The sequence below is a fragment of the Oryctolagus cuniculus genome, chromosome 3 (genome assembly GCF_051225735.1).
Source record: "Oryctolagus cuniculus isolate XC-2025 breed Fujian yellow rabbit chromosome 3, ASM5122573v1, whole genome shotgun sequence".
NCBI classification, from domain to species: Eukaryota; Metazoa; Chordata; class Mammalia; order Lagomorpha; family Leporidae; genus Oryctolagus; species Oryctolagus cuniculus.
Window position 1 is genome coordinate 164,190,820 of NC_142869.1, and position 16,039 is coordinate 164,206,858.

The 16,039-nt window shown below is 44.1% G+C and overlaps 1 protein-coding gene across 2 annotated transcripts in view; it reads left to right on the top strand.

The window, feature by feature from the left end:
• Nucleotides 1-16,039, top strand: part of SND1 (staphylococcal nuclease and tudor domain containing 1) — a 407,933-nt gene that overhangs the window by 246,302 nt on the left and 145,592 nt on the right. For both annotated transcript variants that reach the window (XM_002712078.6, XM_089328543.1), the window contains exon 15: nucleotides 12,918-13,059. In XM_002712078.6, the coding sequence (XP_002712124.1) occupies nucleotides 12,918-13,059 (142 nt within the window). The remainder of the gene's footprint in view (nucleotides 1-12,917; nucleotides 13,060-16,039) is intronic.

Below are 16,039 nucleotides of genomic sequence, written 5' to 3' on the forward strand. Positions count from 1 at the left end.
AAGTTGGAATGTAGGTGACAGTGGGATATAAGGCTGTTCTTTATCTCAGGTTTATTATTGTTTTTCCTGTAGCCCACTCTGTAATAAATACGATCTCCTGCAGACGCGGAGTGTAAAACACGCAATAAAATGGGGCTGGTGCATGGCTAACTGTTGTTCTGGCAGATCAGACAAATCAATTATGGCTCCAAGGTGAGTGAGAGAGCTCCCCACGCCTCCACTTGCAGCCAGCACTGCAAGCCTGATTCTTGTTTTGCCTTCACCCCTCCTTCCCCTTCCGTTTGAGCGAGTGGTCCTGCCTGCATCCTGGTGAATATTTGAGCTTTCCTCCCTTTCCTGTCATCACTGCTCTCCTTGATGTGTAGCTTGGGATGTTGTTTGTTGACAGCATAATGAGTGGCTAGAGCCTAGATTGGCATTCTCTCTAGTCAGATTTCTAAAAATTCCCAGAACAGGGTAGATTACCAGGATGTCTTTGTCTGGATATCGGCTGCCTCGTCACGTCGTTTAGTCCTGACAACTCCTCGGTTCCACTTCCTGTTGTTGACCCTGCTCATTGGCAGGTCTTCTTTGCTCTTTGTTTGCTCACTTGGACACTTATTGCTTTGTGACTTGGTCTCTTGCTCATGTTTGAATGAACTTTATTATTGCCTTGTCTCAGTGACTGAGACATGATCCTGGCATGATCTGAGGACTTAGCTATGGAGGGTGCGTGGGTAGGAGGAGTCAGACTTTTGGATCGCGGCTCCTCATGATATGGACAGTTAGAGTGGACTGGTGAGAATCTTGCACATATGAATGATAGGCGTCTCCCTTTACATAGATGGTCGGGTGGAAAAAGGGGGGAAAAGGATTTTCTCAAGCCTCTCCTGACATCGCCCTTCAGTTTCTGGTTGTTCTGTGCCTTCCTGAACTGTAATAGCACTGTCCTCAGTCCCAGGAGATGTGGCAGGCAGTCCTGTTCTTAAGAGGCCTGAGGACTTTTACAGAAGGTACATCTCCTTCGTTTCTCATTCAATTGTGTCTCCATTGAAGGGGCGGAGATAATCTTTCTGGCCAAAGAAAATTTAAGAAAAAAGTGTCTGGTCCCATAAGTCCCCAGAAGGTAACAGGGACTCATCCAGGGACTCTGTGTGTTAGGTGGCAGGTTCCCTTACATGTCCTCTGGCCCACTTAGTTTTCTTCTTGTAAGACTGCAGTTCTTCTCAGTCACCTTCTGTTCTCTCCAGTCGCTGGCATTTGGTGGCACAAATGTTCCTTGGGTTTTGTTTTCCTGATAGCCCCTCCTTCTCTCTGTCTCCTGCATCAGATTCTAGTGTCTTTGTATTGCTAACTGCAGGCTGAGTTACTGTACACACGGCCAAAGGTCAAGGCCTTGGTCTCTTTGACGTGGTGGGATTGCTAAGCACTGGAGCTTCAGTCACACACTAGCCTCTGGCCTGTGCATTCATTGCCCCGGGAAAATCATGAAGGAACTCTGGAAGGTCCCAACTCGTTCTGTAGCACAAGCACTGTGTGTTCTGTAGGTGGCATTGGCCTCTTGCAGAGAAGCCTGGTTGATGGTTCTTGAGATTGATTTTTTTGCGTCTGTGCAGCTCTCACTATTGCTAGCTCGGGTTGTTGCCTTGAGGAGGAGGAACTGCTTTGTCTTCTCAGTTTCCTGTGCACCTTTGCACTGGAGCATGCCTGCCTGTAATCGACTTGCATTCTTGCTGCAGAGAACCATGCAGGGCTGTGCAGCGCTTCAGGAGCCGGAATGGCTGCAGCCTTGGAAAGTTCTCCTAGGCTGTGGGGAGGGGGAGCCTCTTTCTTCTCTCTCTCTCTTCTCTCTCTCTCTCTCTCTTCTCAAAACCTGTCTTTGCAGGAGAGTCAGATGTTGCTTAGAACACTGCGATCATGCCAGACAGCTTGCTTCAGCTTATGGCTCTCACCCTCACTTTCCTATTTTACATCCATAGTTCCTTTCAGCCGCCCCACTACTATGACCAGTCCTTGTTTGGGTAGCTCTCCTATTCAAACTCGCCAACCTGCAGGGATGTCTCTCACTGTCTTTCTGAGTAAATCGGAAAACATTTATGATTTCCACGGTACGTTTTTCAAGATTGCAATTTTTGTTAACGATTTATTTTCTTTATTTGAAAGGCAGAGTTGTGAGAGGGAGAGAGGGAGTCAGAGGTCTTTCATCCACTGATTCACAGGTCTCCTGTGTGAGTGGCAGGAGCCCAAGCGCTTGGGCCATTGGCTGTGGACTTTCCCAGGCCCATGAGTGGGGATCTGGATATGGGATGCTGGCGTCACAGGGGCGTCATTCTGCCGCACCAGTGTGCATTTTGCGTTTGACATCTGCCACAGTTAGTGGGAGTTGTACGTGAGCGCCACCTTTTACAGACTGGAACTGCCTTTTGGCTGAGCTGGTCTTTGTGTAAGCTTATAGAGCACCAAATTTAGATCCTGGTCTCTCACTTCTTTAGTAGGGAGTCAAATTATTCAGACCCTGAAATGTACAAGAACATTATTTGGATATGCTTCCAGTAAAATGCTGGATGTGGCACTGGAAACCCTTTGGGGTTGTGTGATCCCAAAGGCACTCTGACCCCTTTGTGTTGGTGGGGCTGTTTTGTTCCTTGGTAGAGGGAGAATGTCATTGGGCAGGGCTAATGGTATGCAATGATTCCTACAGAAGTGTGGTCCTTTGGAGATACAATTGATTTCCTACCCTGTAAGAGAAATTATTTCAGATTTGATATTTTTACTCTACTACTTAGCGTCTCGAGCAAATTCCCATCATTCCTCATGACCTATAAATGTCTGTTCTTCAGAGTCTCCTTTGCATCGTTCTGTTTCTCCCTTCAGTTAGTGGCTTAAAGTAAAATTTTTCATACACATTCATTTAGATTTGTATAAGAATCTTGATTTCATCTTTTTGAAAATATCTTAAATAGTGGAAGCAGTTGCAGAAGGAAGGGGGAAATAGGAAACCTTAATATGTCACAGCTATGAATTCTGCTGCAGGTTTTTTCTCATTTCCTTCTAATTCCTTGTTGAACTATGGCTTCACATAGGAATGCATGCAAATGAGTTCTCCTTAGCAACAGAGCCCCAGCTTTCATTCAGGTGGACTGAGCAAGAACCTTTCTTCTTTGTTGAAAGAAGGGGAAAAAGAGACTGGGAGAGTCCAGGAGCCAGCATTTTTCCCAACCAAATGGTATTTTTTCCTAAGAGAGTTGCCTTTGAGGATGGACTCTGCTATAGTTGGTTCTCGCTCTTATATTCTCTTTCCCATTCTTTGGGTACATGTGGGTATTCCCCTGTTAATTCTGTTTCATGGGTCCAAGTTGGTTAAATGAACCCATTACAAGCTAAGCTAAATGAATGTGAGGATGTTTTGAAGGCAGTCAGTAACACTCATGAGTCCCGGGTTTAGGTGTGTGGTTGGGTTGTCTAATTTGTCCCATGGCTGCAGAGTGATGTGATAAAACTTGAGATATTTCTACATAGCCACAGCTTTCTCTCTGCACTTCACCATCATAATACTACTTAGCCCTCAGTTGAACTTATTTTGTCCTGTGGCTATTGCTTATGTAAACATCTCAATGTAAGTCATTTTACTAGCATAGACATTCTGCTTACTTGTGTTTTAAGCCTTTATTTAGCATGTTTCCGAAATATTCCCTACAGAATATGTTATATGAAATTTGGGGCACTCCTTGCAGTGTTGACATCCAAATATTCTTGAGTTAGGATTTAGGGCTGCTTTGGAATGCCCTAGGTTGTTTTGTGCCTCAGCTCTTTAAGGAAATAATGTTCTCAAGAAGTTAGAGAATTCTTGATGAAACTATAGGATTTGGTAGTACCTGAGAATACAAGCCTTTACAAGGGTTCTAATTTGGAGGGAGATTTGTATTTTTATTCATTATGCATTACTGCATATTTATTTTCTTTTATATCAAACTCATCCACTCATGTATGGAAGATTCTCAGACTCTGACTCCACTGTTCATTGGCACTTGAACATTTATCATTTTTGGAATGTTGTCATCTCCCCTCTGATAATGCCTTCCTCTTCGTCCAGTGTGTCTTTTCTTCCAGGTACTGTTCCCCATTTGTCCCCACTAGGCAAGTCAAATCTGAACCAGGCACTGTAGAGAGTTTTGCTTTGTTCTGTTGTTTTAAAAAGCTCTTTCTTAGGAGTTTAGAAACTAGTAATGAAAAGTACTGTGCATGTATTAAATAACATGAGAAGTTACCAGTTTTATCAGCAAGTGCAAAATCAAGGGAGCAAGACTACCCCCACTGCCTGCCCTTCTTCAGAGTTTGGGTTACCTTGTCACCCCAATACAATATCCACACATGTTTACGTCACACTAAAACTGTAAAGCCACAGGATAGAGATGGGGGTGATTCTATATTTTGCCCTAGGAAGAATCAGAATTTCCAAATAGATCTAGAACACTGCATTTCTAACTGCTTTAAAGATCTTTTTCAGTAAGAACAGTTTTATTATTGCTTAAGCCTATTATCATGCTAATGTATGGTTTTTTGGATTGTTTGTTTTCTACTTACTGTCCAGATACTTTTCAGCTTCTGAATCATAATAATCTGTTAGTTACTTCTAAGAAAAGGGCCACTTACTTTGATGTCAGAAACACCTTTAAAATAAGCACTGTGCTTAGATCAATTTTCAATGGAATCATGGGGCATTTTCAGATCTACGTACAATGCAGGGTATTTTCCACATCAATGTATAGTCTATTACAGGGTCAATAACATTTATTTGTTGCAAAATATATAGAAGAGTTAGAGAGAGCTAATTCAAAGTAGATAATGTTGAATGCTGATTGTAAATACTGAAGGGGCAATTTTTACCTAAATAATTGGTAAGTTTACCTTGGCAAAGCTAACTCAGCTTTACATATTAATGTATTTTCTTCTTCTAAAAACAAAAATTCAGTATTTTACTTACACAAATTTTCATTTGTATTAGTTATTAAATGCATCAATAGAAAATAAAATTCGGCCAGCTCCGCGGCTCACTTGGCTAATCCCCCGCCTGTGGCGCCGGCACCCCAGGTTCTAGTCCCGGTTGGGGTGCCGGATTCTGTCCCAGTTGCTCCTCTTCCAGTCCAGCTCTCTGCTGTGGCCCGGGAAGGCAGTGGAGGATGGCCCAAGTTCTTGGGCCCTGCACCTGCATGGGAGACCAGGAAGAAGCACCTGGCTCCTGGCTTTGGATCGGCGCAGCGCCGGCCGCAACGGCCATTTGGGAGGTGAACCAACGGAAGGAAGACCTTTCTCTCTGTCTCTCTCTCACTGTCTAACTCTGCCTGTCAAAAAATAATAATAATAAAAATTTTAAAAAAAGAAAATTCATTTTCACTGCCACCAATAATAGTTCTTTGCTGACACTCACGCATCTATTCACGAGTATATGTCATACTTTTTACTCCCTTTTTTGCTTTTTCTTTCCATTTTTCTTTCTTTTTTTTTTTTTTTTTTTTAAGTGTTTTGAGCTGTTGTCAGGGCAAGAATCTTCTGTATTATTCCTAACTATTCAGTTAGTGCCCAAGACAGTGTCAGGCACACAGTAAGTGCTTATCAAATATGTCGTGATGAATGAATATGGTCAACTGCTGTGTTAAATTGCTTTAGCCAAGGCTGGCATTGTGGCACACGGTGGATCAAGCCCCAGCTTACAGCACTAGTATCCCGCATGAGAGTGTTCCACTTCCAATTCAGCTTGCTGCTTATGCACTTGGGAAAGTAGCTGATCATGGACCAACTAGAAAATAACTACTGCCACCCACATGGGTGACCCCTGGCTCTTGACTTTCACTTGGCCCAGAACTGGCTGTTGTAGACATTTGGGGAGTGAACCAGGTCTTTCCCTCTCTCTCATTCCCTCTGCCTTTCAAATAAGGAAATGAATGTTCTTTAAAAGGATGCTTTATCCACTGTCTGTTGGACATTGGAGTTGTTCACGTTGCGCTTGAAATTGTTGGGTTGCAACATTGATTACTTCAGCTAAATCAGAATCTGTTATTATTTTCTTTGCAAATTTGAATTATATATATATATATATATATATAATTTAAAAATTTATTTATTTGAAAGGCAGAGCAATAAAGAAAAGGGGAGCATGTTCTCCATCTTCCATCTGCTGATTTACTTCCCAATTGCCTGAAATAGCCTGGAGCTCCATCTGGGTCTCCACCCTGGTGATTGGAGCCCAAGTACTTGGGCCATTACCTACCATCCCTTGGTACATCAGCAGCAAGCCTCTCCCACTCCCTCTCCCATTCCATTCACATCAAGATTCATTTTCAATTCTCTTTATATACAGAAGATCGATTTAGTATATATTAAGTAAAGATTTCATCAGTTTGCACCCACACAGAAACACAAAGTGTAAAACACTGTTTCAGTACTAGTTATAGCATTACTTCACATTGGACAACACATTAAGGACAGATCCCACATGAGAAGTAAGTACACAGTGACTCCTGTTGTTGACTTCACAATTTGACACTCTTGTTTATGGCATCAGTAATCTCCCTAGGCTCTAGTCATGAGTTGCCAAGGCTCTGGAAGCCTTTTGAGTTCACCAACTTCGATCTTACTCCGACAGGGTCATAGTCAAAGTGGAAGTTCTCTCCTCCCTTCAGAGAAAGGTACCTCCTTCTTTGATGGCCCTATTCTTTCATCTCACTCGCAGAGTGAGATAATTTTTAAAATGTATGCCTTTAAAAACACTAAGACGTAATAAAACTTTCACTTGGGTTTTGTTGGATCTACTCTGGTGTTGGGTTTGACTTCTGTTTTTTCTGTTGATGCCCTGGTTTGCTCACTGACAGTTTTCTGGCCTTTTCTGAAGGGCGTTCCTGTCGGGGGTGGGGCACAGTTTTGCATGACTTCAATTTCCTTGCCCCTGAGTTCTTGATTTGCCCATGAAATGGAAACTTGTGCTTCATCAGACGTCTTTTAAATTCTTTACTCCGCACATTTTGTTTTAATTATCTCTCAGACCATTTTCTGGTTCTATAATAAATCCTTACCTCTTGCCTATGGAGGCTTTGGAAGCAATAAAAATCGATCTAAAGCTTTTACAGAAGGAATAGTGTATCAAAGCTGGAGTTAATCCTGGCCTTGTAATTGAGGTCCATGGTGTAGATTCTGGTTAGTGTGCTTTATTCCATATTCTCAAGGCCGTAACGTTTATAAATTGTTTTTTAAAACATTCTCATGTCTTGATTCTGAGAATGTTTATTATTGTATTCCCATAAATATTTGTCATTGGTTCTTGGAAAAAAAATAAAGCAGAGTTTTTAAAGGTCTAAATGGCTTTTCCTGATGTCTTGTCTAAAGGGAATTTAAAACTGAACATATGTTTAACAACTTTCTTATTTGCTTTATTTAATGTAAATTGAATGCTTACAGTTTGAATAAAGCACATGATGTTAGACCATATTTGACTTCCAGATAATTGGAAGGTATACTCTGCGTGTGCTAACCCATCAAGTTCCATGTTTGCAATTAGGTGAATATGTCAACGAAATTGACACAGGTGCAAATTTAGCATAAGTTTTATATACGTTGCTCAATTTGTGCTGGTATTTTTAAGGATTTTATTTATTTATTATTTATTTGAGAGAGAGAATTATAGACAGAGAAAGGGAGAGACAGAGAGAGGTTTTCATCCACTGGTTCACTCCTCAAATGGTTGGAACAGCCGGAGCTGGGCTGATCCCAAGCCAGGAGCTTCAGCCAGGTCTCCCACATAGGTGCAGGAACCCAAGCACCATCTTCTACTGCTTTCCAAGGCCATAGCAGAGAGCTGGATCGCAAGAGGAGCAGCTGGGACTAACCAGTGCCCATATGGGATGCCCGTGTCCCAGGTGGAGGTTTAGCCACCGCACTACAGCACTGGCCTGTATGGGTTTCTGTATATAAGATAGTAGGACATAATGGGTTAACCTGGGCCATAAACATTTTCTACTTATTGGTTGATATTTTGACACCAGGATCTCATGCATATATCCTTTAGTGGTTGCAATTAATTTTCATAAATTTTCTTCATATCTTACCTAAGCATTGGTTGTTATCAAAAAGAGTATATTGGTATGCTGATGAATAATAAAAAGAGTTTATCTATTGATTCCAAGTACTCATGTGTAGGATAAAACCACAGAAGCAATTCTGTATCTAGTTACCTGACCTCAGTGAGATAAGACATTTTCTCTATGAATTAAGAATAGGATTTTTGGCCAGCACCACAGCACAATAGGTTAATCCTCTGCCTGCAGCGCCGGTACACCGGGTTCCAGTCCCGGTCGGGGCGCCAGATTCTGTCCTGGGAGAGCAGTGGAGGATGGCCCAGGTGCTTGGGCCCTGCACCCCATGGGAGACCAGGAGAAGCACCTGGCTCCTAGCTTCGGATCAGCGCGGTGCACCAGCTGCAGCAGCCATTGGAGGGTGAACCAACGGTAAAGGAAGACCTTTCTCTCTGTCTCTCTCACTGTCCACACTGCCTGTAGGATCCTTTTTTTTTAAAAAAAAAAAAAAAAAAGAAGAAGAAACCAGGAGAGCAGGTGTCAGGGATTGTCTAGTAGATGATCCCAGAGTGGATATGAAGGGAATACCCATGGTCTCCATGAAGCGAACACAAGCAGGCCAGCATGCAGGGGTCAGTAGGAGGGCCGCATGAGCTCCAGGGACGAAGCTGTCCACCAGGAGGGCCTTTATTTATGAAGCCACAATATTATTAACCCTACATAGTACTTTGATAATAGTTTGTAATTGACACCCTGAAATGGTTGCAGACTTCACGAAGGTTTGATTTCTGTGAGTCCTGGTCTAGGAGACAGTTGGCAGGGCCACCACTGTCATGTTCTCTCTGATAACCTTCTCTGTGCTTGTTGTACAAGGATTCTACTTCATTTGCTCCTCTGTTCACCCACCTAACTTCTGTACTCTCCCAAAGCTGGTAATTCATTGAATTAGATTATTTTAAACATGCTGCTGCATACATAGCAAGGTACTTTGTAGAGAGAACTTGCAGTGGAACTGCCAAATGGGGCATTCTTGCAGCCATCGACACATGTACTCCCGTTTTGAATTGGCTTGGCCTGACAAGCCAGAAGTGGGAGATGAGTGGGAGTGTATAATTAAGACATCTTTATAACCCTTGCCTCTCTCTAAGGAATATCCTGCCTTTCGTGAGGGTGGTCATTCAAAACCCTGTTCCCTAAGTTTGAAATATAGATATTAACATCCTTTGGAATGAAGTCACCCCAGGCACATTTGTTGCATCATTACTTTCTCAATTTCAAGGTGCATTGAGGAGGCAGAAACATTCCTTAAAGAGATGCCATCCACAATAGCAGGTTAAATGTAGCTAATGCATCCTTAAATTACCTTTTCTAAGAGTGTACAGGAAAATACGTATGTACAAGTGTGGATTGTTATAGAGCACAGGTAATATAAAAACTATCAGTGTAATGAAAGGAAGACTTCTCTATACAGAAATACATTTCCTCTTGATTGTTTACATCATTGGAGGGGAATATTAGTATACGACAGAAAAACCTCACCTAAGTTATCTGCTTAGATTTACAGAGCTGTGAGTCTGTGTAGCATCAGGAATGGCACAGATTGCCAGGCCTTAAATAAGCTGCAGCGTAGGAAACCCAGGGTGAGAATCTGCATTTGTACTTCTAAGCAGAAGCATTTGATTGTTACCTTGAAATGATTTGTTGCAACAAGTCTCAGTGTTGTGAGCTCTGTAGATTTGAGGGCTTCAATCTTTAATTTTAAAAATACATTTTGGGATTACGGATTCTTTAAGGAATCTCTAAAATTTCACAAAAGCCCAGCTAGTGCTTCAGGGTGATTGGAGGAGTGATGGAAGTGTCACGTTAATGACATCTTTTGAACTTAATCACTTGACTGTCCTTAAGATCCATCTGGCATCTTCAGTTTCTCCTTGGGGCCTAAATTGTTCTCCATTATAATTTGTTCCTCACAGTAAGTTCGTTCTTCTTCTTCCTCTTTTTTTTAATTTTTTTTTTTTATTTGAAAAGCAGAGTTACAGAGAGAGAGAGAGAGATCTTCCTTGTGCTGGTTGACTCCCTACATGGCCACATTAGCCGGGGCTGCACCAGGCTGAAGCCAGGTTGCCCTTGTGGGTGTAGAGCCCAAGCTCTTGGGGCATCTTCTCTGCTGCTTTCCCAGGCACATTAACAGGGAGCTGGATGGGAAGTGGAGCAGCTAGGAGTCCGGTGCCCATATGGGATGCTGGCGTTACAAGTGGAGGCTTAACCTGCTGTGCCACAATGCCAGCCCCCAAGTTTTTTCTTCTTTACCTTTTACTTAGGTTTTTCCTAATGACCCTAGACATGAATATAAAAGGCTGAAGCACAACACTGTACTTGCACAGCTCTTTTGATGGCGGATTACTTAGCTGTGTGCTGTTATGTGCTAATTAATCAGAATTCCAAAGATAAATAATTTCCATAACTCAATAGGGAATGATTTACTGCTACATCACCTAGGAAAACTTGTCCATTATTCTTCCCAATCTTTTCATTTAAGCCACCAAAAAATACCAAACTTTGGAAGAATTTTTGTGTTGAAACATGCCCAGAAAAAAGTACTTGATGACAAGGAAAGACAGACACTGTTATGTGGCTATGACTGAGGTTTGAGAGTTGACAAAATCTCTTGGTTATTACAGTCAATTTAGTTGACTTTTTAAGAACTTTTCATTTTCAAAATCTATCCACTTGGATAAAATGTCCATCTCTTCAAGGATAGTCCACAGGCAAATCTTCTCATCTAAGCCTTTGAACACTTGATGCTAGAAGAAAGGGCCGTCCATGTTGGGTGTTACAATTTTGTGGCTTGAAATAAATGTGGCCAATCTCGTAGGCTTTAAAAAAATTTGCTTTCTTGCCTTCAGTTTTCATAGTTTGATGCTACTTCTAAAAAGTCTTTGCCATATCGATGGCATGTCGTTATATTTGTTATCTTCCTGTAGGTCATTTTGGGAATAGGATTATTGAGCTGTGAGTTAGGCTTAGGACTGAGGACTGTTTGTTGATTTTTACTGCAGCAAAGTTCCTTTGGTTCTACTTGATTATTCTGAGTAGGGATCTCTGTTCATAAAGTAGGTAAGGGAAGAGTGCCTGCCGATACTTCCTCATTACTGTTAACGTTAAAGGTGTGCCCCGGTGTGGGTGCACACACATTGTCCTTCCTATAAGCATTTTTCTCCAGACACAATGACGAGCAAACGTCTATTTCTGCCACTTACAGACTCCTCCATTATTGAGGGAAATGGCCCTGTCTTCAGCCATGTTAGGTTGCCTCCTGATTTGTGATAATCAATTTGATAATTGTTGTTGACTTACTGGCTCAGCTCATGAATAATGTCCCAGATTTGGACTAGTGTGGCAAAAGGATTTTAATCAGGTGGGGCTTTCGTTCCCATGGAGCATTTGTCTTGCCTGACTGTTCTGGACTTCAGCCAACCACCTGAAAGGGCTTTGTCCTGCCAATTGTGTACAGTAAGAGATGTGTTGCTTCAGTGTTCTGTGTGGGAGTTTCCAGCCCACCACATCTCATTGTTGCCTCACCTTTAGGAGTATACCGTTAGCAACACTGCAAATGGATGGCTCTCCCTGCCTTGCTGTGAGAATCTCATTACTGTAAATACTGTTTTCATCCCAGCATACCTCACTGCTTCTGAGTGAGAGGAGCCCCATTGGCTGCTGTGACAACTCTCCAATGCTTGATGGCTTGTTACAGTTTTGTTATCTCATGTGCGTTAACTTAGATATAATAGCTAGTTGCTAGGAGAAAAGTCAGAACAGAAGGCTTGGCTGAGTGCCTACTGCTGGTGGAGGAGCGTTCAGGACACGCCCTCTAAAGAGGAAGTTCCGGTTCTCCGGGCAGGCCTGGCACTTCCGCAGTCTGACACCCCGTCACTGACTGCTGTTCCCCCGGCCTGCGCCATGTACTGTTTTGATGTTTGCTTACCTCTGTCATCTGTTTAGTTGGTAGGAGAGAAGGAAAGGGCTTGCAGACCCCTAGCCCTGGGGTAGAATGCCCACCATTTGGTGTTCTTGAGGGGAGAATGTGTGGACTTTGTTTGTGTTGATGCAGGAATTACAAGTTTTTAAAAAAAGTGTTGCACAGTTTTATGTGTTTGCATTGTTTCTATAGTTAGCTTTGCTGATGTGACATGGAAGTTGCCTCCGTGGGGCATGTCCCGCTGTTAGCATTGTTTCTGGGTGGCCACAGTTTGCCCCAGGTACCGCCTCATCCCAGAATTGCACACAGAGCAGGAGTTGCTGTACTGGTGCCCGAGGAAGGCTGTGCTTTTTCTCAAGGTTAAGAAGCAGTGAGCCTGGATTCTTACATAACCTATTTAAGATTGGAGATGAACTACATTTGTTTCCTACAGAAGGGTTTTATGGAACTGTATGATATAATACAGTCCGGGCATCACTCTTTTTAAATGAAAATTAAAGAGTAAATTAACCTCCCTGGTGGGTTAGTATTTGACTTCTGACCTCAATTTTATCTTAGAGGAAGATGAACACCTCCTCTTGTCCCAGAGCAGTGAGATTCTCATTTTCCAAGCACCTTTCTAGCTTATCTATCTGCCGAATTCTCAGTCTTGGAACAGGAGGAAGCGCCGAGTCAAGGAGAGTGTCCCGAAAACTGTCTAAGCACGTCTCTTCTGTGGCGCTCCCAACTCCCAAGGTTATCTCGCGTGTGTTATGTTTCCAGAGGTGTCTGGTCTGAGGCGTTTGTCTGCTGAGCCTCCTGTGCTCTGCCTGAGTTTTGGCCTGGAGAAGATAGGGGCCGTTACGGGGGTTCCATTCCTTCCCAGTCGGTGATTTTCCTCTATTCTCCATCAGGACACCCAAAAGGCCAAGCAGTTCCTGCCCTTCCTGCAGCGAGCCGGCCGCTCCGAAGCCGTGGTGGAGTACGTGTTCAGCGGTTCTCGGCTCAAACTCTACTTGCCAAAGGAAACTTGCCTTATCACCTTCTTGCTTGCGGGTAAGTCTTTGTGGTGGTCCCCCTGCCTGTTCCTCTGAGGTCACCTGTCCTCCTTCCCCTGTGATTGATGTAGGCCTCGGAGCCCAGCAGGTGCTTTTACTGTGAGCTGGGATATTACAGTTACTACTTCCCAGACACCCTGGTCTTTGGGGAGAAGGCTGTCCTTTTCCTCTCTCCACAGAGAAGCACTCATTTACTCACAAAGGAGAGGCCCCAACGTGCTCCCCAATGCACACTGCCCCTTATGCTGTCGTCCTATGGCCTCAGCACTCCTTCTGTGAGTTCTGGGGCAGGCACTGAGGCAGGGGCCTCCATGCTCACTCTGCTCCACCAGAATTCCGCAGCCCTCTTCCCTGGTGGACCACAAGCTTTGTGTCTGGACCCGCGTCTCCCCCTGGCTGGCTGAACTGAGTTATGTGAGATAAATCACTCCGTGAACATGTATGTGACTGTGAAACTCACACTCATAGGGACCAAGTGGTCACCGCAAAGGCTTTCTGGTGGCGCTCCTGACACCAGGCTCGGGGACATCCCTAGCAAGGCAGGACCATAACATGTCCAGTTACTGGAGGGCTCTGCTTTTTGTTCCTGCGACTGAGTTGTCATAATCAGAGGCGAAGCATGGCGGCATCATGGATTCGTTTGGGTCCTTTTCTCTTGATTTCTGTCCCTCAGGAGGTTCTTAGTGCTGCACTCTTTCCCTTGGGTAGAGGTGTGTATTCTTCTCATCCTCTGCTGTGTACCTGAAAACAGAAGCAACCGTTAGGCAGACGGGGCTTTAGCTGTGAGGAAAGAAACTGTATTGTTCCTTCTGGGCTGCTTGGCCACAGGGGCAGGAAAACATTGATGTTCTGGCAAAAGAATCTGAGTGGAGCAAGCTCAGAGCGTAGGCCTTCCTGCAGAAGCCAGGGCCGGCCTGCCTAGACCAGACCCAAGGAATCTGATCACTCATCTCAACTGCTCCTTTGTGTACTTGACATTATTCTGCTCTTAGCAATTCAAAAGGCATTGCCTGGGTTCACTTACGTTCTGTAAGATAAATTACACAAAAGCAAATACATGATAAAAATATGAGCTTTTCCATTTGTCTGCTGCCATAGTGTATGCTCCTATGTTATGCATCTTTCAGTTTCTTCAGAAACCTGGCAGGGAAACAGAACACTGCAGTGAGTGAAGACAAACAGATAGCAGTTTCAGGCCCGGCTCTATTGTGTATAAGCAGGTGACTCCAGGGAGGTGATTTATCCTCTTCATGTCTCTGTTTGAATGTTAGTTATAAGTGGAGATTGTTTCCTGCCTCTTAGGATGGCTGGCAGGGCTTAAGGAAATGAGTCTAGAGCAGCCAGGCCATTCCACAGGAGAGTTAAGGAGAGATCTGGGTGTAACAGTGATTCTCGGCCAGGGAACAGAAATGCAACTGCTGTGTGTGTGCCCACCGCTGTGGCGCTTCCAGGGAGATTCTGACTTAGTGGCTAAGAGAATAAATCACGAAGAGGAGCTGTGCCACCCTTCCTCTGACTAACAAGCTCAGTGGAAAGAATGTCCCTGGCTCTTCCCTCTTTGGCTTTACGACGAAGAACTCCACAAAATCCTAAACCCTTGTCACAAAGAATCCACAGGCAGGACGGTCCTGGGTCTTGGGACAAGTCCCAAGGGAAGTCAGATGCGAGCACTCGCTGAGAGGATAGAATCGGGGAGAAGGTGGCGAAGTAGCAGGGCCAGGGGGTGATTCCTCCTCCAGGTGGAAATCGGGAAACGTAGTATGTGAGTATATGTGGCTGTGTTCGAGCTCAGCAAAGGACGCTGAGCGAACGTGGAGGTCGGGGAGTCCTCAGCAAACAGTCATCGTCAGAAGCGTGCCAGTGCGTGAGGGACAGGGTTAGGAGGAATAACGACCGTGGGAATACCGCAGTGTGAGGATGATGCTAAAGCGCATAATGGTCGGAAAGCCAACAAGCAAAGACTTCTGAGTCAGCCGGGTCCGCTTGTACGCAAAAGGCCAGCTTTGTAAGCCCTGAGATGTGACAGTACATTACTATCAATTAGCAAATCATTGTGACCTTTCTCGGCGCAATTTAGAGTTGAGTCAAACGCAGGCAGATTCAGGTGATTGGGGTATACATGTGGGAAGTAAGGAACAAACTTATGAAATACACAGTAGTCGTGTAGCAGAGAACAGGGAAGTAGTGTGGAAAAGAGAAAGCAAAGGGTCAAGCTAACTTTCCAAGAATGTCGGCGTCTTGTATCCATTTAGAAACTGTGAATCTCACTTGAATCAAGAAGGCGGCGTGTACAGTTGGGAAAGCTCTCCAGTATAACTATTGTTTTCAGAATACCAATTATAGAATGTAAAACTCAACAAGATCTTCTTGGCAAATGAGGATATAAAAAAGATGGAGTAAGAGAATATCATAGGGAATATGAGCTTTGAAATGTTGCAAAGCACTTGTATGAATTCTTAGGGAAACCAAAAAAAACTAAGAAGGGCTGCCAGGGGATAGTTCACAGAGCCAGTGACCTGGTAAGATGGTGAATGAGAACATGGGTGGAGGCGTGTCCTTAGAGGGGAGAGCCCTCTCGTCCAGCCGCCACTCTGAGTGAGTGCAGGCAGAGCCGGCATTCCTGCTGCAGGAGTGCTTACCTGGCTGTCGGCTCTCGTGGTTCAGGTTTGTTCTCTGCACCACGCAGCACTGGCCTTCTGCTGCAAATGATGTCTCTGCAGCGAGGAGCGAGTTTGGGTTGTGATTCTCAAGGGGAAAGTCTAGAGGACTGTTGAACAGTCCCTTATGTGTTGCTCTCATTAATCCCAGCCTTCGGAGCTCTGTGTGTTCAAGGTGGGGTGGACACTTTCCATTTTTGTGTGGCCTTTTTTTGGGCAGACGGCCCCGCAGCTTGATAGGGAGTGGCATTTGGCCCGAGCCAGCTGGCCTCTCTGTCACGGTTCCTGCACCCCTGTATGTGGAGTGATTGCTTGGTCAGA